General features: G+C 43.9%; 2 protein-coding genes across 6 annotated transcripts in view; both read right to left on the reverse strand.

Moving 5' to 3' along the window:
- The window catches only part of LIMK2 (LIM domain kinase 2), a gene marked incomplete at its 3' end in the record, with an annotated part of 31,047 nt that extends 20,748 nt beyond the window's left edge, over positions 1-10,299 (reverse strand). For both annotated transcript variants that reach the window (XM_083803883.1, XM_083803882.1), the window contains exons 1-2: positions 9,581-10,299; positions 7,190-7,289 (exon numbers count right to left, since the gene is read on the reverse strand). In XM_083803883.1, the coding sequence (XP_083660009.1) occupies positions 7,190-7,289; positions 9,581-9,596 (116 nt within the window). In that variant the 5' untranslated portion in view covers positions 9,597-10,299. The remainder of the gene's footprint in view (positions 1-7,189; positions 7,290-9,580) is intronic.
- A 138-nt stretch (positions 10,300-10,437) lies between these two features.
- On the reverse strand, positions 10,438-24,136 carry RNF185 (ring finger protein 185). Of its 4 annotated transcripts, none has more exons than XM_083803978.1 (7): positions 23,973-24,136; positions 18,406-18,637; positions 16,810-16,828; positions 16,043-16,155; positions 15,452-15,506; positions 13,607-13,724; positions 10,438-12,146 (listed from the first exon to the last, which is right to left on the reverse strand). In XM_083803978.1, exons 2-7 carry the CDS (start codon positions 18,585-18,587, stop codon positions 12,049-12,051), a joined length of 585 nt encoding a protein of 194 aa, XP_083660104.1. In that variant the 5' UTR covers positions 18,588-18,637; positions 23,973-24,136; the 3' UTR covers positions 10,438-12,048. The 4 variants fall into 4 exon arrangements, with proteins under 4 accessions (XP_083660104.1, XP_083660102.1, XP_083660101.1 ...); XM_083803976.1 differs by lacking the exon at positions 23,973-24,136 and adding an exon at positions 23,737-23,864 and having other exon boundaries at positions 18,406-18,596; XM_083803975.1 differs by lacking the exon at positions 23,973-24,136 and adding an exon at positions 23,737-23,857.
- Positions 24,137-24,187: the final 51 nt, after the last annotated feature.

Genomic DNA, 24,187 nt, shown 5'->3' on the forward strand with positions numbered 1-24,187 from the left:
AGCTCTACTGGAAGCAGCAACACGGTGAGTCTGTGTCTAGGAATGCACTCTGGTCTCCCACATTCTCTATATGTTGCATGCTGAAAATGGGCCAATGCTCAAAATCCAGCGCTCCCTTGGTTATCAGCACCACCCCACAACACACACATACCTCTGGTGCATCGCAGAGCCTCTCCCCTGCCCAGTATCACCTACAGACAAAAGCTTTTCCCCACAGAACTGCTACCATGGGCTGAACTCCCTCCAAGGGGGATTCCACGTGACCTCATAAATCCCAACTTTTCAGACAAAACCTTTGAAGTTTTGATCCACAGATGTGATAAACAGCCAGCTAGTCTGTGAACGAAGCCAGCAGATAAAGCCCAACTTCAAAGTAATAAAAACCACCCAGACAGCCAAGCAACTGGGAAGGGATTTTGCTTGAGACTTCCTTAAAGCCAAAGGACACATAGTCCAAATGTCTATTTAAACAGGAAACATCTTATCAAAATGATTTTACTTTTGCAGCAAGCCCCAGCAGCAGTCAGTAACTTACCTTTTCCTACAGAGTTCTGGTTACTTCTTGCTTTTTTTTTTTTTTTTGTCTATATGACCTATTTGAAAACATAATAGCCCTGATAAAAGGGCTCTAGAAAAGGTGTTAATCTATTCATTCATTCTAGACCTGAATTCCTGCCAGAATGAGTGTACTTCAGAAATGCTGATGAACAGGTGGGGGGGATGGGGGGGGCAGACCTTTTCTGTGTAATTTTACTGATAGCATCTCTGAGAGCCAAAATGCAAGGGAGCATGAGCCGAAGTCAGAGATATCCATATTTCTCTCCTGAAACTGCTGACAGCACCTCCACTACAAACACGCAGCCACCACAGGGGTTTGCTTTACTTACTATGGTTTGGAATTGCATAGTCATTTTTGCCAGAGATAAAAGCCTGAACATTTTAACTGGCAAATGAAGGGGACAAGTGAAAACTTCAACAAAGACTTAACATGAAATTTATTGCAAATTGAATTGCAAAACGTCATAGATTTTACAATTTTATCCCCACAGAAACGCATCATAGCTGTTGTGATATTCAAGTCATTATGATCTTTAGACAGTAGGGGTTAGGTTGCACATCTAGACACCCTATTTATCACGGTTCGTGCTGTCCACAGACAGATGCATTGACAGAATAGCATGGCTACAGACAGATGCATTGCTCAGCATATCTACCAGCCCTAAGATATACAAATTTATCCTGGCACAGGCAGGCACTTCAGTATGTGTGTGGGACTGGTATAAGCTGGGGAAAGGCATCTGCTTGATGCCTCAGAAGGCTGCAGCAAGTCTTTGTTTCAGCATGGGTGCAGTTTGGAGGCATTCCAAATCCTTCAATACAATCCCAACACCTCATTGTATTTCCAAGGCACTTACACCTAACATATGCTTCACTGGTGTTGAAAGACAGAGTCAAGCTCCTGACATCAGGTACTGAAACAAATACTGTTTTGGTATGCATGTACCTCTGAGTGAAAGCTCTTGCAGGCAGCTCTTGAGTAAACTAAAACGACCAGCGAAGTGAAACTCATCTTTGTTACAGCACCTTACTTCTAAACAGAGGCAGGACCGATGCCACCTTAGTATCCAACGTCACTAAGCACATTAGGATGGAGAGAGCGCTTTCATCTCCAGCATACTCATCTGCCTGCAGACCTACTGAATTCGTATAGGCTGAGAAGCAAACTAAAGTAATGCAGCCTACTGAAACTTCATTGCTTATACATATTTTTAGAAGCAGTGACTTCTGATCTGTAAACACCTCGCAGGTGACTTAAGACTGGCACTTACACCACTGCACCTTCACTTGCTTTCTAACTTGCTACGTTTGACTGTGCAGTCTGCTAAACTTTTCAGGGGAAGGATCCTGTCTTACTCATGTGGAAAGCCCAGCACACACTGGGCTGTGTGAGTAATTCTAATTATATTGATACAAGAATGCTCTGATAACAATGCCCTAAAGGACAAGGTGCACAAGTTAACTAAGAAATTCAGACTGGAATGCCCAGCTCCTTAAGTACAAACAGTTGTCATCTGTGTGCTGTAGCTGATAGATTGGCCTGAGGAATGTGACCATGTCCACCTGCAGAGCACTTTGCTGTTCCTGTGGATTTTTAAGTCCTGAACTTTTATGGCCATCTGTGTGCAAACAGGCACTTAGCAACTATTTCTCCCTATATCAGATAGTGAGCTGCTGAATTTCAATGCCCATGGAGACACCATCAAAGAGGCATTTCCAGGAATCTGCAGGATTAGTGGGGAAGAGCTTTCACCTCTGATGCCCAATTAGCTTTCTGTAACTGCCAGAAACTAGAGAAGACCTGGAAAAAGAAAAGATTCTTGTATTCCTGCATTTACTGTATTTCACCTACCTTGTATTACTACTCATATTTCCCCTTCTCTCAAATTCAGCTGTTGCATGTACAAACCTGCGTTCACAGCTGAAAAGTTCAAGGAAGAGTCAAAGTAGCAAATATCTCCACATTTCCGATGCATCTTAATAACACCTTTGTTTAGATCTTCATCAGTCAACATTTGTAGCTTCATATCCTGACACTCTAGATCTATTTTTCCAGTTGTCTATGGAGAAAAAGCAGCTCTTGGAAAATGAAGGCCTATACCAATCTGAACCAACAGAGGTGAACCAAAGGCTAGAAAATATAGCCTACGAGGAAAACCTAGATCCAGGGCTGCTTCAGTCTAGCAGAGACTGACAGGTGACGTGATTGCTGCTTACAAATTGGCAAAGAGAAGTTGAAGTTTAGTAGATATCCTAAGAACCACAGAAAATAGATCTGCAAAATACCCCTTGGAAGTCATCTAGTTTATCCTCCAACCCTCATAAGATATTCAACTATACATAAACAATTCCTAATGCAGGTTTGCCAGGCTTGCCTTCCTGGGCATTCCCATTGTAAATTCCCATTTACATTCCCAAATGTAAAAAGAATCAAGGTGATTCACTAAGGTTTTCTGGGCAAAAAATGTTTCTATAGCACACAAAACATGCTATTCAGTATAGGAAAATCAAGTCTTTGTACGAAAATCAAATCACTAGAATTGGCAAATTAATAGTGGGTCTCTTTCTCCTCCGCAGCCGGGAGCTCAGGGCACCCCCTCAACGCACAGGACAGTGAATGCAGTTCTGTTTTCCCAGCGGACACTTGTCACGCTGCAGACCACACAATGGGCAGGCAATGAGGGATTCCGGGAAGAATCCACTTTTAACCTTGTTCCACTACTGAGAAATGGGCAGAAGGAGAACTTGTTTCAAATTCACTACACAATACCCATAGGGGACAGAGCCAGAAGTTGTTCTGCACTCTGCCAAAACCGGTCTGCTTTTTAAAGTGTTCGTTTGGAGCAAACAGACATCTGGTGGTTACAACACTGTGCATTTTAGTTTCTAGCTGCAGTAAAGGTTAACAGAAATTTAAATGGTTGGGTAACAGGTTCAAAAAAAAAAGTGCAAGCACTTGAATGCAAAACAGTCTGTCAGATGAATTGATTTAAGTAACAAGGCAACTTCTATTGTGATTTAAACAAATTTTGTTTTATTACTTCAGACTTTTTTTTAACAAGTATAAGTAGTTTCTGAAATATTTCAAGACTATATTTAATTGTAGCCAGTATGTTTTACTGGAAAGTCAACTTGCTAATTAACATTGCTTAAATATAATCTTGTAACCCCTAATCAGCATGAAAAGATTTAATGTATGCTTAGATATCAAAAGCTTACACTTTTTAATCAACTGTTTATATGATTAACTTAGCATTGACTATTTCATAATATATTTTAAAAAAAGAATTCATAAAGCCATCAGGATTTTTCTCCAGGTCAAACTGGGTTGCATATACATAAAAATCTGGTATATTAAGCAAAAATGAAATTCTTGTCTAAACTGAATTAATAGTTTATGGTCACCATCATCTTCAGTCCCTTGATTCTTTAGACCTACTAATGAAAAAAAAAAGTATCAATACAGAATTTCCCCCCCCTTTTTTTTTTTGTCTTCCATAAAAAGGAAGATGAACTTTTCCATTCTTCAAATTCCTGATGATTTTCTGTTTTTAATTAACTAGTTTGGGGTATAAACTAAATAGTGGATATTTAAATCTGTGACTGTAAAATCATTAGTAATCCATTACCTTCAGTAAATTTGAGTATTTTGAATTTACACTTTGGACAGTTTTTTCTCTAACGCGGTGGGTTTGGCTTTTGTTTGAGATTCCTGCAACAAGCCTGTGTTACTTGGCTACTTGAATTAGATTTTATTTTTTTTAATAGGCCATAGTAATATACATCCTCTGTTATTTCAGTTAGGAAGGAACTGAACCCCAGCTGTCTTCCTTCCTAAAAAGTTCTTACGAAGCTTGCTACAGCAGGGATTCCTACCGCCATTCCCAATAATTTTCTTCATCTGGATCCAAAAGCATTTTTCACCTGAATGCACTCAACAGGCTTCAATGGAATTAACAGTTTTCAAGTGATCAAAACTACGTTTTTCAAAAATACTGTGTCCATAACAAAACCATGCAGCTACACATAGGTCTTCTCATCCCATCCTACTCAGATTCAAATACACAATATTCGTATTAAAAAAAAAAAAAAAAAAGGAGGGAATTGTTTTTAATTGTTTGTCTATCTATGGGGTAAAAAACACTACCAAAACAATGTACATCAAAGGGGGTATCAATACTTTATTCAAAGGTATAATTTAAGGCAGTATCATCTACTTTGTAAGACGAAAAAAATGGACCAAAAGCAGTAAGAACAGCATGGTCTAGGTTAAAAACACACAAACACGCACAAAAAAACACACATTCTTCTTCCAATAGTCCCCTTAGGTTAAAGTGATCCAGACCTACGAAAAAGACAACTTTCTTTCCTTATCTAGGTGGAGAGTTTGAATTTTTGTGCAATCTTTGTTCCAAATCCAGTGGAACTGTGTATCAGGGAAACAACAATGACCTTTGAAAGTGAATGCTATCTCAACAGAATTCAGAGGCAAAAAAGTACATTCAGAGTTAATTCACAACAGATATTGTGACAGAAACATCTAAAAACGTCCTCAGCCAGATCTAACCCACCAAGCCTAAGGATCAGCTAGCCAAGGAACAATTTAAAATATCCAAGCTACACGAACTGGGATTTGCTTGGACCTCCAGCCACAGCAGAGTAAACGCAGGTTTCAGAGACAAAGCTCCTGCACATGCAGTTGGAGGAAGGAGGGAAGTGACAAAAAACTTAAATCCTCAGAGACACGCATGTACGTCAGCTACTGCCAGTGCCAAGCATGATCAGCAGCCCAGCCTGACCAAGAATAAACAGAGCTAACGAGCCTGGAGCAGTGCCAATCGGCATTAGAGAAATTATGTGCCAGGCCAGAGACTCAGCTAATCCACAGGAAGACTGTAAAAAACACTCCACAAGAGCTGCCGGAACTCACAGCTACCAGCTGCCAAAGGCTCCTACCATTAGAGGCTTTTTAAAGTTTGGCTTTGGGATATGAAGCACAGGACTGCAACCCAGCATGGCTTGGGGATAACAGAAGAGAAGGGAGAACAGAGTGCAAACTGGGAATCTGTTTTCATGTACAGTCCTAGCCTGGAACAAGGAAAAAGGGAAGGGCAGCTTCCTTTAGTGCAGGTTCCAATTGTTCACTCAGCATGGCAGCTTAGCTGGGTGTTGGACGTAGCCAAAAGCACAGAGTGTAAGAAAAGTGCATCAGCAAACACAGAAGGTTACTACATAGCTCAGGAGAAAACCTGGAATCTTCACTTGTACGAAGAGAGAGGGGAAAAAAAACCTTTCATTTTACAATTCTCTGCAAGGTTCCTTAAGGGCACGATTTGCCTCCAGCTCAGCTGTTAATCCACCTCCACAACGAGAAGCACCCAGACATTCACAAATCAAGACCTACATCAGAAACAGTCAAAGAAAAAGCAAGACAGACAGACTTGCTGGCACACACAGATTTGAATTTGGCTAACTGGGAGAATTTGGGGAAGTTTAATAACAGGACACTGGCTTGTTAAGAGAGGAGAGAAAAACAGGGTTCAGGGAAGCTGACTCAACATAGCTGAACAGGAATACTCAAACCAATAGAAACCAAAGAGATGGGGATTTGCAGTGATTTAAAACAGTAACTGTGATCAACAAGTCATTCTAACTAACTGCGTTTTCCAAGTCAGAGCTAGTACTGCTTTGGCAGCCAAATATGCCTTTTTTTTTTCTTTTAAATGCACCAATAACCACGATACTTCATCAGTCTTTTTAAAATTAAACAACAAACCACCAACAACAACCAAAACCAACAAGAAACCACAAAAGGACAGTAAATGCTTGTGCTGGCACAGCAAACATTCCTCCAAAGCCACGCTTTGACAGGGTCCAAAACATCAGCCTCTCCAGATTCAAGCCACAGGTACCCCTACACAGAAGCCAGGAGAAGCTGCAGGTACCCCACCCCTCTCCAGAATATAAACCCTTTCAGAAATGGGATTCTGGAGCACAAAAACTCGACAGAGTATTTATGAAACACCCACAGGGAGGCATTACTCCTGCTGCCACGATGCAGAGCATGTCAGAGAGCCTTTTTTGTCCTTGCTGACAAAGGTGTCCAACATTATCGAAAACATTTCTGGCAAGTTTGCATGGCTTAGCAGTCAGACAAGGAGACGAAGCAGAAGGCAAGAGCTCCCTTCCCCAGATCAGCAGCTTTTTTCCCCAGCACCCTGCTATCGCCCTTGCACCTACCACATGTGGAAGCAGCGGCAGGCCATCCAGATTGCCCAGGCACTACTCCGGAATGCAGCTGAAGACAAATGCGCAACCCATGGCTTCTGCTACCGCCAGGAAATCAGAGCTTTCATTTGTACTTTATCTGTGTTCCCGTACGTGTTTACGTCAGCGTGGCAATACTTTGCCAGCAGCAGCCGACTGTTAGAACTGAAGGTCAGTTCCAAAGGGCTGCTGCAGACACTGAAGCATGGCTGCGACCTGCAGCGTGCGTTTTCTGCAGGAGGCTCCAGAACAGGTCAGACACAGAGGTGATAGCAAGATACTGCCTCTAAACTAACCTCCTGTTAATGTTTTGAGCCAGCTGAACAATCCCAGGAGAGTTTAAAAAGGCTAAAATTTTACCTACCGGAAACAGGAGATATGCCAAGCTTCATTAACAGTCCTGTAGAGGCGCTGACCAGCAGCAATGCTGTCCCCGCATCCTAGGCATCTCCAGACTTCTTCACCTGTGTGCAGAAATAAGGTGACATATAGCAACCATTTCACATCAAGGAAAACTCAAGGATTGCTGCATCCCTGATAAATAACAACCTGAAATTACATAGCTTGACCTTAAAGGCTTCACACACACACAGCGATAAGCCAATACCAGGCATTTTTCAGCCCCAGAGAGTAGAGTTCCCAAACTGAACCCTAACATCTATATGGTCTTTTTTTTTTTTTTCCTCAGACCTGACATCACCACGTGCTCCTTCATATTCTGCAGAGGAAAGCAATATTACTTTTCACAGAAAACAGCTCGGTTACAGCTCCGCTGCTCTTTAGAACAGAGATTTCAGGAAGAAATTGGCCCGGTGTGACAGTTCCTACAGAGAACCATGCTACGCCAGAAAGCCACGTTACCATTTCCCCTCTGCCACTGACTCAGCACCTAACATTTGCACTCACTTGTATAATTAATTGGATTTCCCAGAACAGAAAGAAAGGAAAGACAAACTTTACTCGTCAGAGAACAACTTCCAGGAAGGAATTACACACTCGAATGGATATTCCTGTAGAGGCTGTACAAGCAACGCCACACTAGAGCCAGACTTGGGAAGAGGGGTAGATACTACCGGCCTATTGTCCCTTCCGAAAGTGTTGCGAATAGTCAGAAAGTTAAAATATCTTCTGAGAGAACTGCCATAAAGCCCCAGAGACATCTAGGATACATACAAGCTAGGAAAAAACAGCATGAAAACCCTTGCACAAAGCGCATTTGGCACACAGATAAATGCTATCCAAAGTAAGAGTCAAGGATCTGGGTGGGCACAGGATGGCGCAAAGAACCCATCATGGATCCGGGCACGTCTCAGATCTGTTTCTTCATGCTACCAAAAGCTTACTTGCAGTTAAGTTGCATAAGGAAAGTGTGCTTAGAGAAGGAAAACCACTAACCACTGACTTCCAGTTTCTAAAGAACGTTAAAACTCAGCAGTTGCTCAGGCGATCGCCCCTTCCTTCACTGAAGGGGACACGTTTTTCTCTGAGGTCAATGGCAATTACCAAAAACTCGCGTCAGGGTGAAGCTCTACGCCTGCTAACAGCATGCGGTCAGATGCAGCCTGCTTCCTTCTGCAACTTCACCCCGAAACATATGACAGCTCTTCACCTACCACATCAAATCGCTACTCCAGTCAAGCCAGCTAACTCTCACTCTCCAGAAATCACTCTGCTGCAGCAGTCAGTTGTGTGACGCTGGACAAGGAAGATGCAGAAGATTAATAGTTCAGCACTTAGGAAGCGTGCCTCTCGCTCACGGGGAGGATGATTTCTTTAGCCCATAGTCGCTCTTCAGCTTCATGGTTTAGATGTAGAGAATGTTATTGGTAGATATGATTCAAAGAAACAACCACGAGGTTACACGTTCAGCAGGGTAACAGTAAGAGGCGAGAAGACAACAGGGAGTGACTCTGTGACCAGTTAATGAAAGCCTCTGTGCCAGCAAGCAAAACCTGCCCGTCAATGCATACCACGACACAACACTACGGTTACCGCAGCCTGAAGGAGCGGAGCATCGTGTTGGTGGGTGACAGCACCCGGGAGAACGCAGAGCAGAGCAGAGAGCCAAGACCCAAGCCAAAGGAAGGGGTGAGAGAAGCTGAGTTTAGCGATTAGGCACACAGCACGGATCTGTACAAGTGCCCAGGGAGAACCAAATCCTGCTTGCTCACTGGTAACTTTCTAAAAATTGTCACCAAGGCCAAGCTCCCTGAGTTACCCAAACCTAACCTGGTAACGCCAGCAAGTTGATGCCCAGTTTTAAAAGCCCCAGCACCCAAAACCACCCAGACCTCCGGGCGCTCTCACAGCGAACCGTTCCAGACCAAACGCCTCGCGGCCCAACCGCAACCGAGCGCCCCGTCCCCGGCCGGCAGCACCCCGCAGGTCAGGGCGCAGCCCCGCGCCGCACGGGTCCCTGCGGGGTGGCAGCGCCGGGCTGACCCAGCGGCTCCACACCCGCGGGGCAAAGCGGCCCCGAGGCCGTCCCGGCGCACGGCGCTCCTCGGGGCGGGCCGCGCCGCCCTGCCCCTGCCCCTGCCCTGCCCCTGCCGCCGGGAGCCGCTGCCCGCAGCCGGGCCCCTCCGGCGGGACGCGGGGCAGGACGGCGGCCTGCGGCGAGCTGCGAGCCGCGGAGCCCGGAGCAGCCCCGGGCCGAGCCTCCCCGGAACGGCCCCGCCCGCCCGCCGCCCCCCGAGCCCCGCGGCGCCCCCGGCCCCGCCGAGCGGCGGCCCCGCGCCCCCGGGCCGGGCCTCACCTGGCGGCGCCTCCATCACCGCCCGGCGGCCTCGCGGGGCGGGGCGGGCGGGGCGGGGCCGCCGCGGGACTCGCCCCGATCGAAGCCCCGCCCCCTTCACCGCCGCAAGCCAATAGGCGCTCCGCCCACCTCACGGCTACAAGCCAATCCGCCGCGCTGCAGCGTGGCGCTGACCGCGGCGGGGACCAATCGCAGCGCGGCCACGCTGTAAGGCCCGCCCCCCGTGCGGGCCCTCAGGCGCAGAGCGGGCCCCGGGCGCGAAGGAAGGGCGGCGGGGGCCGGCGGTGTGAAAGGGCTGGCGGTTATTGTCCCTGTAAGTCACCGTCACCGCGGTGAAAGGCAGCGGACAGGGAGGGGAACGGCTCCAGCCACGTCCCGGCAGCCACCCCCGGCACGCTTCAATAACCCAGCCGTTCACACGCTGCAGTTTAGATCAGAAACGGTTCGGCCCCTCCGACCCCGTTACACGTCTGTGTCCCCAGCAGGAAAAGGCTGCACCCGAGTCCCCTCAGCACCAGGGGTGCTGCCCCGGGCCCGCAGCAGCTGTAAGCAAGGCGACCTGGGGCCTGCCACCGCCTCCGCTCCTCGTCCTCGCATTACGCGCCTCAGAACCACGTGGAGATGAAGGTGAGGTTCTACGCACTTGAGAAGAACCCTGTGCAGACCACAGCAACATTCTGGAAGCGCCGTACGACAGAAGTCGAAGCAGCACGTGAGTGCTCTGTTCGGCCAGGTGAAGTCAGGCGTAAGTCTGACTAGACGTGACACAACACTGCAGATGCTTCTCAGACTTCTTCCTGCCAGGTGGAATTTTGGAGGCTGGCAAGTTACACATCAGTCATCCTCTGACACGCTACTCAAAGTAAACATTTTATAGTTACATAAATAAGCTTCTACAACAATTAATCAAAGTGCCCTGCCCGTACACATACCTTATCCATACACATGAGAAAAAGTCTAACTACTGAAACAAAGTTTCTATGAGTTGATTTGTTTTGTACGTTGTATGTCTGTTGTGAGGAAAGTCACAATATTCACCTTGCAGGAAATCATTATGACTATTGGCGATCTGAATCAAAACGATCTAAAAACAGTAAAAGAAAAACATGGAATTGCCTCGTCAGAGAAATATCAAAATTGTTCATCTTGTTAGGAAATCCATTGTATCTGCTGTTCTGAAGGAATCTATACAAATACATCAGGAATACTTTTTAAAGCTGTATACCCAACAGGATTCCGAAGAGGCTACAGAGTGCTCACCTTCTGAAATAATTTTCCCCTCAACACAGAAACGGTTGTGGTCTCCTCCAGCACTTCAAATGAATATCTTTGGTAGATACTGCAGGGACTCTCGCACAAGAGCCATTCTGTTGTGGCGTGTTGTAGCTGTACACAGGTGCAGAGAGAAGCTCTTCCAAACGTTCCCTACTGTGGCACATGCCAGCAGAGGCAGTATCTCATTTTTCCTCCTGTATAATTTTACAGTTTGACAAATTTAAGCTCAAAGCTCACTTAAAGATGCCCCTTGCTCCTCTCCCCAAACAAGCTGATCTCCGGTCTGTTACAGGATTTTATTTGGAGTACATGACCTTGCGTAGAAAGTCTCACAGCCCTGGGAAAAAGAAACGTAGCTATGGTGGCAAGGTTGTGAGGGGATTATCCATAAGTGCAGCCGACGGCCGCTGCACAGAACCAAGGAAGACAACACTGTTTTGTCAGTAGGGAGCGGGGCTGGAGGAGGCAGACAGGTATGTCATACTGTTCGGCCTCCCCACCCAGCTTCACCAGAGAATCTTCCAGTGTCTGGCTCCATCAAATTCAGGCTTTAAAAAACTGCAGCATAAAGTTGTATCCCTTCTAACAGCCATTAGAGCTGCTTCAGGCAGGAGTTTTCCATCACTCTGGGAAAAAACGGCAAGAAAAGAAACCAGTCTCCACGCCTGGTTCCATTTGCTCCATGTGCTGTGCCCAAGGATTCCCAGCAGTGCTGCAGATGATTTCCTGAAGAAGGCTGGATGTTGATGTGAAGACAACGAATAACACCCACAGCTCTGGCAGATCCGTCCCATTTGCCAAGCACGAGATGCTGTTCACACTGCAGAGTTTCCTTACCTGTCCAGCCTACCTTGGGGCAACTGTCTTTCACATGAACCTGTTGTAACTGCTTGGCACAGGATTTCAAAGCAGCACTCCTTTTAGGACCAGAGCTCAAAGCTAGGCCCATGGTTTGTGGCAGGAACCTGTTGTACAAGACCGCTGAGCTGAAATACACTTTTTAACCAATGTTTAATTTCCAACTCTGGTGCAAAATGCAAGATTCTTCACTGTGCTGTGGTAGCACCAATTTCTGAAACCCATGGTTAGCTATGGAACCAGACACCAAGAGGTTTAAAATGGGAATGGGGATGCAGTTTGTAACTGTTTCACTGGCCTTGCCGGCCAGGAATATACAGAATAATGGAAGAGATTTATGCAATCAACAGCCAGAACATTATCACCAGAGCCACAAACAGGAAGAGGCGGGATAGGAACTGCTCGTCCACATATTGAGGAGTCCCTGGAACAGCTGGAAAACAGGAAGTAAAAAACAGTTCAGCACCTTCCTCTTCTCCAGAATATTGTGTATTCTGCATATACTACATTCATAAATTGAAAAATATGCAAGGAATCCCCCTGCTGAAAAACTGTTGCTGTCAGTATTTCCTACCCTTAGATTGGCCAGCCGTGATGGAAAACCGAAAGGAAGACAAGCATGAGCTCCCTGGAGCAGGACCTGCCGAAAGCCTGCTCATGACTAATAGGAGCAGGCCGCTCCAAGTGCTAGAGTATGCGCAGGGCTGTGCTGAGAACTTCTGGGGACAGCACTGAGCTAAGTTCACTGCTGCCAGGTGTCTCCATCCTAAGGAGCCTTACCACCTCTGCCTGAGTGCTCCTTCCCCTCAAAGTGAAACATCTCTGAATAAGCAAGCGGTAAAACAAAGCTGCGTGTGTACCCTTGACTAAGAGAACTAATGGGAAGCACACAAGCTTAAAGCTCAAGACGTGCCTTTCTGGAACTGCTGAATTGAGACCACAGATGAAAAGCAGATAAAGGGCTTTGTTAAACAATGGCTGTTACAGCAGCATACATTTTCATGCTTCTTTGCTCTGTCATATCTCCACACAAATTTTCAGTGGAGAGTGAAGTGCAGTTAATAGGCAAGTTCATTTGACTGGAAGACAACACAGCTCCTTGGCAACACAGGCGTGACATGAAGAACGTGCTGCCCGTTCTTACTACTCCTGGGCCATATGGCATATGGAAGATCTGCCAGGCAGAACCTTTCACAGAGGAAGTCCAGAAAACCCTGGGCAGTAGGTTTTCTCTTTCAAAACAGGTAGACTCAGTTTGTCTACAGCACAGGTGGGGAGGGGGGTTTTCTGGGGATCACTTAATTTTTAGAGACACAAGACTAGTTGAAGTAACCGGATGTTTTTCCTTAATTAAAAGCAGTGAAGTAATTTCGCCATAAAGTTATTTCTCGTGGAATGCAGATGACTGTCTCTGAGATAAGTTTCTGAAAAAAAGGATCAATCTTCGCTTTCATTCTTCTGTGTTACTAAGCACCAGTTTAATTTTTTTTTGTTTCCACCTTTTATGTATTTCAAAACGTGTCTCCTCCATACATCCCTACTGACTCTTTATTACTAGAAACTCAAATCCAACGTGCCTCATTTTTCAGAATTAAAGGAGAAAGTCACTAGTGTCACCGTCCCTCCCTCGTTCTGTCCTCTCAACAGGGCCTCCAGCAAATCATATGGAAGTGACAAACTTGTTTCTTATATAAGCCCTCATACAAAACACGTAAGAAATAGACTGTGTTTCTCTACTGGGCATTTTCCCCTCATCCTGTGTTTCTACATACAGTACTGATTTACTTTACTGTTAATGTTTGTCATTTAACAGGCTATTTGTCTAAGTTACAAAGGACTTTGTAAAATATCTGTTTGCAATAGGACCCTCGGAGAAGATATGACGCACGGTACCTGGAGGAGGTCGCCCGTCGTTTATGTTGAACGCTGTGGCAAATATACCAAAGGGAAACGCCCCAATTCCGAATGACATTTGGAAGCCACCATCCCCAAACCCAAAGCCCTGGAATCCCTGCAGAGAACAAAGCAATGGAAGAGGAAAAAAAGGTACAAATAATTTAAAGTCTATTTCAGAATATTTTACAAAAGTGCAGATGCTCCCTCTCGCTGGCTTTCTTAAAGCTCAAGGGGTATCATGCAGCCTGGCAACTTTCGGTCTGCCACTATTGTTAAATACTTCCCAAGTTCTCACGGGTAAAGTGTTTTACATAGTAGCAAACTTGCCAGAGCAACCCAAGAGTTTGAGAAAATGAAAAGTAGGAATCACACTTCTTGCTCGAAGGTTGCAAATTAGAAGAAGTGTTTCTATAATTTCTTAATTTAAAACAGTATAATGTGTATACATATGACAATGTATCAAAAAATCAACATTACCAATTCTTTTAAAAACATTTTAAGACTCTATCAATAATTCTGTATTAATAGCTATTAATCATATAGCTATAAGAAAGATATTGTGAAAAATAACCTGCATTTATTTTTCTGATACACGTGCATCATCTAAACATTAAGTAAAAAAATTGCAAGTGGGATGCATAGATCATCATAAATAAGAACAGTACCAAAAACCAACCAACCAAAAAACAAAACAAAACACCCACCACACCAAGATTCTAACTGAGATGCCATATAAAGTCATCTGTGACAGGAATGCAAGATATGGATAAAAGAGGGGAAAAAAAATAAAAAGGAAGATTTACAGTGCAACAACATTGATCCCAGTAGCTCCAGACTAAAATTCCATGTCAAATCAAAAGGTAAGTGTTCTGAATTAAGATGAACCCTGCTGTATAAAAGCAGTGTACTATTTGGAAACCAACTGTATATGAATCTATGTAGTTGTGTCATGTCGGAATACTGGACAACTCGCAGTTCTATGTTCTAAAATCTGGACACCTGTCCTCTGGTTTCAGAATTAAAACAGTGATTTCCACTCTGGAGATGATAGGCCAGAATGTTTTTTCAAACAGTGGAGGACAATTAGGATTTCACTCGTATAATAAAAGCTAGACATTTCTGGGCTGATACTTGATTTGATGAGTTAAGTCTTGACCACAACTCTCGTCAAGTGTTCTGTCACTATCTGAAAGGGACCTTGCAAAGTACCTTGCATGGCAGGTCCTGCCTTTGTAGGAAACAAGAAAGCAGCATTGCTGCTGCTGTCTTCATACCAGACTCTACTGACTTCCTGCAGCACCAGCAAAAATGTCGAACCAAGCACAGCGAATGATTTAATAAGAAAGCAACTCCCTGGTGAGAGAGAACAACTAAGATGTTCCTTAATCACACCCAGCAGAGTTGTTTGCTTGAATCGTGAGGTACATGCTCTCTGAGGACCCTAGGCTGAGTTACAGGGAAATATGCAATTGTTTCGTCAGGTCACTGTCATCATGCTAGAAAACACTGTGGTCTGTCCTACTGGCTTACTCCTATGTCTTCACCATATGCCAGCTGCTGTTTAAATTTACTCTATGCAATCTCCTCAACAAACCACAGATCCCACTTCAAGCGCGATTGAACTTAGCCCATTCTTTACGATGCTAAAGAGTACTATGCGAATGGAATTTTCTGCCACACAGCAGCTATCAGTTACTCACAAACAACCTCTGGCGATCTCTACAGGACCCTCATACAGGACCTTCTGCACACACTGTGTCCTCCAAGATAAAAAATACAACCTCAATAAAAACAACCTGATTGCTCAAAGTTTGTTGTTTTCCACCCCACACACACACTTACCCCTCTGTTCTCTGGTTCAGGTCTCTGTCCTTGGGGTCGTGGCGGAGTTTTCTCTCTGCAGGAAGTTGTGGAATTAGCTCAAGTGCAAGGATGCATGACAGCAGTATCTGCAATAGCCTGGCTAATAAGAGCAAACATGGAGCATGCTCTCACAGGGCTGTGCTGCAGCAAAGCTGGTGGTAGTGTGTGACCAACTCGACCCACCAGCTACATGAACCTTCAGGATCACATCCTTAACCTAAGATATTGCACTTTTGAGTAATAAAATACTCCATTGCAAAGGCTGGAAACTGAGGACCAATGAAGGCCATGAACTTTTTATATAAGCTTCTCCAGTCAGATAACATAATTCCCGGCAACCTACCATTTATAACTGATAATTAACACTCAATTCAAATTAAAACAAATTGCCAGTTGAACAAGAAATAAGGTGCGTAGACCCAAGCCCTGAAAGAGCCAGAAATATTTGGCAGAGTTGTCAGTTCTGTCCATCTTTTGGCAACGTATCTCACATTGTGAATCAAACACTTCGGTAGTTTTATCTCAAATCCTGGTAGTTTTCACACAAATAGTTGTATTTGGGTTTATTACCTGGGGTCCTGTTGTCCAGTGCTGCCTCTTCCATACAGAGGAATAACTTTATCTCGACTGATTCCTGCTTTGCACACAGGGCATACTTGTCTGTTTGGCCTGGTTTCTAGCCACTTAAAAAAAAAGAAAAGAAGGAAATTATAAGAAAACTAATAAAAGACCATGGAAACAACAACACGCAAACCTAATTTGCATCCAGGCAGAGAGATTTAGCAACTTCTCAGAAAGCCATGGAGCAGAACATTATACTAAATGCCAAGTACTCTCCAAGTGTTGGCATTTTGCCTATTCTGCCATGATCTATTTGCTGATGCGTACAGATTCAGAATGGCACTGGAGAAAATGTGAGGAAATAAACAGTACCAACAGTCCCGCACAGGCCAAGGACTAGCACAGATACCTTCCTGTCACCTTCCTTTCCTATAATGGTACCACAATGTACAACACTACATACGCAACAAGTGCGCTCAGCATTTAAGCCTGTAAACTACACTTCTGTGAACAGCCTACAGTAATTCTCCTAACAAAACCACAAATGTCCAGTGGTTAATTAAATGAAAAGTTGGAGGTAAGCAGAATAGAATCTAAGTTTTCTTTTTTTCTAAAAGATTTGATTGCAAGTTGTTGCGCATGAAGTTGCATTAGCACACTGCAGTTGCCCTGGAGAGAAAGAAGCGCATTTGAAGAGGGGGATACTCCAGAGAACCGAGGGCTTTATTGAGTCATTGGAGCTGATGAAAGACAGAGTAAAAGGAAACCTGTCTTACCTGGTGTAAACAAGGCCAACTGTGAGCATTCCCAGGACAATTTGTTCACAGAGAAGAAAAAAAAAAAAGGAGAAAACAGAATTAGTTACTGACAACTCGATCTGACAAACATATAAAGTGTACCATGGATAGCACAGCTTACAGACAACAGAACCCTGGAATCCAGCTGGGCCAGTTCCATAACCTCCCATTAAAACAATTTTTGAAAGCACAGCCCAAGCCTGATCTCCACTGGTCCTTTCAGGTTATGCAATCTAACTATGTCGCTAACATGATTCTCTCTGTATCGCCTTTGATTCCTGCATCTTCATCTATACCAAAGCCCCATACAGAGGGTGGACTGTAATTTTTAGAGAGATACAATTTATCTTATGGTGTTTACTGCGGATTTTCCCTACTGATTCCATGGAAGATATCCCTGAGCTAATATGCAAATTAGAAAAATACCAGTAATGAGACTCCAGGACCTTACCAGAAGTCATGCGAAAGACATTTAGCTAAAACATTGGGTACATTCATCGAATTACGGGATAATTCAGGCTGGAAGGGACAGACCTCATGCAGCCTCTAGTCCAGTCTGTTGCTTAGGACGGGGTCAGCTGTGAGATTGGACCAGGTTTCTCAAGATAGAGAAAACCCCATTACACAGTACTACTCCTAAGGTTAAATTAACGAGGCAACTTAAAAAACATTGAAGGCAAACAAGAAAATGACAAGACAAAAATGGTAAGTAGCCATCTACTTTCAGAATGGACTTTCCAACACTATTTGAACAATATACGTGCTATTTTTTACAGTTCCATTCTTCCAAATCCTTTTGCGTTATTAAGAGAAAATTATTGCAATAGCTGCTATGTCATTATCAAGTGATTTTCCATCTCCTTTAGATTAAAAACCCGTACCTTTAAATGTTATGTATATTAGCAGAGAAAATAAGTGATCTTTTAGGCCTCCTTTTATTAATAAGCATAATTTAGCTTCCACTATAAAACAAACAAAAAGCCCAACACATTTGGACATGTCAATCCTTCATAAGGATTGACCAAGCTACTTAAATAAATGTGACATGCTTAATATACTTGTGCAACACATAACCAAATCAAATCAAAGAACTGAAAATTTAGTATTACAACTGCATACCATGGGTAAAGAGAATTAGATCACATGTAAAAGCATGTTTCTTAAGAATAAAAAAATAACTGCTTTCAGATGTAGTTTTAGGTATGCACAGGTTAGAAAGAACTTAGATGGGAACTAGATAACTATGCTAGACCAGGCAACACAGATTAAACAACACATACAACCAATCAACATTGAACTGTCTAAGGAGGTCTGCTTGTTTGTTTGCTTTTACAAAATAATCCAGAATGTTTAAGATGCAAGAAACTCACTCCTAGGAACATGAACATTTAATAGATAAAAGCAGTTTAGATGCAAACATCAACTGCTTCTAATCCAAAGACATGGTCCTTATTCAGCTAAAGACAAACAGATTTTTATTTGACATTTAGAATTATTAAGAAAGAAAAATAGGCTTTTACATGATCAGAGAGGTGCATGGTTTTCTGGTTTATCTGTGGGGACTTGAGTACTTACCAGAAGAGATGTCCACACAAGCTGATAACTGCATCCTTGGCAGTGTCTAAACAGATGTTACATTCAAAAGTGTTGTCCTGATTCACATTTTCCCCAGCACCATTACTGCTACTGCTGCCACTGGTCCCTCCAGTACTGGAGTTCTTTGTTGATGTGGAAGTCGTGGGTCCTTTACTTGCCATCCTGAGGAGCTGCACAGACACAAGATCAAGAAAATTTTCCTGTTGGAATCCTAACAGTGAGAAAGGGGGAAAAAAAACCAAACACATTATTGGCATTATAGCATCGTATTCTTAACCTTTTACAAACTGGCAGTGATTTACCTAGAAGCACCTGAATCCTCCTGTTGATGGTTTTAATTTAACATATCCAGGAGATAACTTGGTCCTTTAGTATGACCTGGCTTTAAACACCACTTGCTGTGCGAAAGATGAGCTCACCTAGTCATACTTTCAAACTATCAAACATTTCTAAGTGATAAACTTCAATGTGCTGCTGACATGCTTTCATCTCTCATGATCTTCTTTGATAAATATGACGATAACTTATTTCAGTAGCAACAACCTCTCCAGTCTAATTCCTCGATATACAAATTCCATAGTACTCGAAACTCTGAGATTCAGCACAAGGCTTTTACATTTCCAGAAACACTTTTACTATTTCAAGACTTAAATGCAGGAACTAGAGACAGTTTCAGCAGTTACAAAAATTATTTAACCAAAACAAAAATGTTTAAAAAAATTCCACTGTGCTTTTTATAATCTGATATCATGCTGCCATTGCAGGGATATGAATATCTAGAAAAGGCTGAGAGAAAGAAACAGGTGGCTATCTGAACCTTTTGCAAGTGCAGTTAAGCATGTGGAAAGGGCACCCTAAATCTTTCAGAAGCTAGTTTACTTACAAACTTACCCCACAAGCTTTAAAAGCTTTCTCAGTGTTCCCTCTTTGTAGCAGTGCTGAAGTACAGGTGTGGGGCAGCAAAATAAAACCCCAGCATCTCTAGCTGTTATTGTCAAAAGCTTTTTTATTAAAAGATAATCCAACTGTGCTGTCAAGAAAGCATCGTACTCGAGCGCCACGAAAAGTACTGCAGCAATGACACTAAGGTACAGCAAGAGAGATGAAATTTATTTCTGTAGAGCTTTTTCACTCAGTTACATCATTTTGCACAGTGTCCCCGAAGGGCAGCTCAGCATTCACAGATGCTGTACTTTAACATACACTGCTTTCAACACTGTTGACTCTTAGCATTTCACACTGTGACCTCATTTACACTCAGCAGCAAGGTAGTTCATTGTACAAAATTAAAATTCATGTTAGTTCAAGGCAGATAGAAATGCTGCCAGCCCACAAACTACACACTAAACAAGCTGAGTTTTCACACACAGTTACTACCAGAATCTTTAGTAGCATCAGCCTATCTTCTTCAGTAATGTTTGAAAGCTTACCAGCTCAGACCAATACATGTGTGCTGGGAATTAATATCAACATTAAGAAAACCTCCCTAAAACTAAGGAGATCAACACGTTGTAAAAAATGCCGGCGTCATTTTACGGAATGGGCACAAGAGATGCCTGGCTCTCGTATCTAACCATATAACATAAAGTAAACATGTACAGGAGGCAAATAAATTAACTTGTATATCCCTAAAACAAACATGGGAAACAAAGTTCTTTTCTCCAAATTAAATTGCATATATTTAACCCCAGTAATGTGAAGAATCATTAAAAAATAAAAAATCTTTATCTTCACAAACACCTGCTGAGAAAACTAAACCAAACAAAAAAAATAGCCTTCAGTAACTATGAAAAATGAAAAGAAAAATCAGCAACTTATGAAGACAGATGATAGAGAAATCCATAGAAGTATCATTAATGCAATGGAATAAAGATGGCCCAGACAGAAGAAAGATTAAAATGATATAATGTGACAGGCACTGAATCTACTCTCCTGGAAGGTCATTTCTACTCTGTACTGGAATCCTCTCTTAATTCATTCTCCATAGGCTGATGGGGCCTAATGACCTATTAGGATTTAAACAATTTAAAATATGAAAAATGTATCAAAATACAACAGTAAAAATGAATAATCTTGTTCTGGAAAGCCTTCACAATCCTTTAGTTTTCTCTGTGGAATATGGCTTAACATAACTAGGTCCACAGCAAGTGCTGTCAGTGGCTGTTGATCTGCAAAGCACACTGGACATTTACAAAGATGCAAGCATGAAACAGAATCCAATGACTAAAATGTATATTTGATAATTGTGTATTGTGTCACCTGCGAGTGTAGTCTGTGAATCCTAAAGTAGAAGTTCAACTGCAAATTCAACTTGTTCCAGATGTAGAACAAGCTCAAAATTGTTGAAATAGCACTTGAGCTTGTTAAACTCCAAGACAAAACTGGGGGGGGTGGAGGCAAACAGAGCAGGCCAAGCAGACTCCATCTTCTGTTCAATAGAAAGCTCAGGAGGAAGACTGTGAGTGCACTGGGCTATCTTACAACTTTAGGAGCTAAGTTAACAGAATTTAGAGGGGACTGACTGGACAGATGCCAGTCCAGTTTGCTAAACTCTTGGCCTTGATCAGCTGTCCAAATTAACCCTACAAGCATGATGAGTTGCAAACAAAACGAAGAGATATAAAAATCAACTGTTGTTTAACTACAAGCACTCAAAACTTTTCTTTTTTTCCTTATTTCTTTGCTCTCTAGATATTTATAGGACAATAATATCTTTGAAATAAACAGCTTGTATAAATGGCTTTTAATTAGCATTTTAATCATCACCTCTGTGATATCCCAACAGGCTGCTCTGAAAGTGACCAAATCACTGACATTGACTACATCAGGAGAACCGAGAGTGGCAATAGATGAGTGGTTAAGAAACAAAAAAACATCCTCAAGTAGTCTTCCTAAACTGGCAAAGTCTGGTGGAAGTCGAAGAAGATGTGGAAGGAAAGTTACATGTTTAGGGATCCAGCATGAATCCCACTGAGCTGTGTAAAGAATAAGTGTGGCTGAACAGAGCTGGTGAAAGCAGACCTCCAAGAAAGAGATGGCACACCGGGACCTGAATGTTTCAAGACAGCTGAGAGCTGCTCCCTGAAAGAATTAAACATGGGAAACAGGTAAGGTCTGCGGACTAATATAAATCTCACTAACAGGCAATAATAAGAAAGAAATTTTACTCAAATACTTTAAAAACTAATCTGTAAATCTAGTGGGAGAAACTGCACACCAGGAAAATGTAAGCTCAATAGATACAGTAAAAGATAATATTTATGGACTCAGCAAATTAAAAGTGACTGCATTTGCCAAAATACACTGACCTGACTCTAAAAATACAAGAAAAACTGTTCAAGACAGACTGGGAGAGTTTCCACCATAAGTTAAAGCATACAAAAAATTCCATTGGAAACAGAGCAGGTGAACAATAATTCAACCTGAGAAAGACAGAGAGAGAATGTAAATTAGAAGCTGATGTCATCAGTGTGAAACAGTTGTAGAATATGTTCACAGCACTACAATATTAGAATGTTTGAAGTATTTACTTTTTAATCTTCGTTCATGAGCCATAAGTAAAATATCTAGTGAGGAGATAGGACTCTGACTAGATTATTTATAAAACCTAGAAATTCTTTCTTTTTGCAATGCCTAACACATAACAATGAAATAAGAGGTGCCTAGTTAGATTTAAAATTCCACTAGAAAGACACTTTTCCATATTTCTTTGCCAATGGCTCTTATTTTGTCTGGGATTACTGAAACAATCCAACTGTAGTTTCTTTCTGAAAGTAGTTTTGATTTAGTTTCTGAACTTCTTGCTGTTCAAACGGAAAGGAAAACGTCAGCTTATTTTTTTTATTACCACAATAATAATGGCATTTTTAGATACATTATAAATTGTATAAAAGGAATATTAACATTAGAAATCCTATCTAAATCTAAAAATATTGCTCAGAGTTTGTATAAATACCTCCCGCTCATAAGCGTAACATGAATCTGATTCTTAACCTATTACAGTTGTCTGGACTTGAAGTAAAAGTAACAGATAATCTTAGCTGGTAATTGTTGGCAGTGCCTGGAAGAAAGTACATTTACTTCTTGACAGTCCCTTTAAGATAGATGTTAGGAACTACATGACTGTCCCGCAGTTAATCATTAAATACCCATTTATCTCTCACTACCTTTTTACTCTGTCCACCAAACACGTTATATTTTAACTCCTCAGAAACATTTTCTGCGACTTCATCTTTTCACTTCCTGTAAGCTGGCCAGCATCACGTAGCTGCTTTTTAGTATTGCCAAAAAGTGCTCCCAACATACACGTGTGTGTGATCACTTGATCTTTCAAGAGCACCCATTTGCCTTACAAACCAATGTGCCCTTGCTTGGCCTCATTTCGTTAATTGGGATTCTGCAGCGCAGGTCTGGGTTAGTCGCCGCTTCCAGGGTGAGAGCCCAGCTGAAAGGCGCTTTTGGCAGCTCCGAGGTTTCAATGTACCTCACAAATGCCAGACACTGTTACACACTGTCAAAAAAGGAAGTGACTACAATAATCCTCTTTCTTTAACCATTCCCTAAGAGTGTAATATAGACTCCAAGAAAACGTTGCACAAATCTTTAAACAAAGATTTTATCCTCTTACCTCACAAAGTCTACAGGAGGAAAGAAAAAAAAAAAGAGAGCGAAAAAAAGAAAACCGATATAACCAGTTGGGTAATACTGCCCCAGCATTCTCCTGGTTTGGAGTGTTATGTAAAACATTAAGCGCTCCGTGGGCTAACCACGTTAACATCACGATGTAAAAAACAAACTAGAACTAGGTTGAAGGGGCGATAGGCAGTTCCCGGCCGAGCACCCGAAGCGGCACTGATCCCTGCGGCCGCCCCGCACCCTGCCCAGCGCCAGGCGCCCCTCGCAGGAGGAGGAGGAGGAGGAGGAGGAGGAGGAAGGTTTCGGCTCAGCCGGGGAGGCTCCGAAAGCCGTCAAAAACGGGAATTTCGCCAGAAAACGCCGACGGGTGGCCCCGGGCCCAGCGCGCCGCCACGGCGGCAGCACGGGCCGGAGGTCAGGCAGCGGGGGCGGCACACGGCAGGCTGCCGGGACCAGAGCCGGGGCTGTCCCGTAGCCCCCCGGGACTGGGGCTGCCCCGAGCCCCCCGAAGCCCCCGCCCCGCTCCGCCGCCCCGGCCCCGCTCGTTGAAAGCGGGAGGAGCGGCCCCGGCCTCCCAGCACTGCCTGTGCCCGGCCCCTCCGGGCCGCCCCCGGCCGGCCCCAGCTCCCCCCCCCGCCACCTCCCCGTGCCCCCTCCGCCCCCGGCCCCGCTCACCGGGGTGCCGCCGCTCCCCCGAGCCGCGGAGCCGCTCCCCTACCAGCGGCCGCCGTCACCTGACCGCCCGGAAGCCCGGCCCCGGCGGAAGGGACCGGCCCGGCCTCCCTTTCCCTCCCCGCCGGGCCGCGGCGCCGCGTTCCGCCCGCACGGGGCTCCCCCGGGGCTCCCCGGCGGGCAGCGGGCGGTTGGTGCCGGCTGCCCGGCCTCCCCCAGGTCCCCCGGGCCGGACTTACATCAGCGGGGCTGCGTTCTGCCCGGGCTCAGCCGCCACAGCGACGGCTCGGTCTCGGCTTTCTGCTCTGACGTTTTGCTCTGCTTTTATTGCAGCTTGGCAGCCTGTGGGGGCAGCGTCCAGATGTCTGCTTCTGAAAAGAGCGAGAAGTGCAGGTCATCAACCACAGCCAACGTTTGGACCGGTCGGGGGAGAAAGGAAGGTGGCAGCTTTGAG

The sequence above is a fragment of the Anser anser genome, assembly GCF_964211835.1.
Source record: "Anser anser genome assembly, chromosome: 18".
Classification (NCBI taxonomy): Eukaryota; Metazoa; Chordata; class Aves; order Anseriformes; family Anatidae; genus Anser; species Anser anser.

Bases quoted from the DNA above. Each gene is read 5' to 3' on its own strand.
- RNF185 (XM_083803978.1), bottom strand. From the start codon at position 18,587: ATGGCAAGTAAAGGACCCACGACTTCCACATCAACAAAGAACTCCAGT. The intron at 15,507-16,042 runs GTAATAAACCCA...AACTTCCTGCAG, and splicing joins ACTGGACAACAGGACCCCAG to AGAGAAAACTCCGCCACGAC. The intron at 12,147-13,606 runs GTACCGTGCGTC...CCTGTTTTCCAG, and splicing joins CGACGGGCGACCTCCTCCAG to CTGTTCCAGGGACTCCTCAA.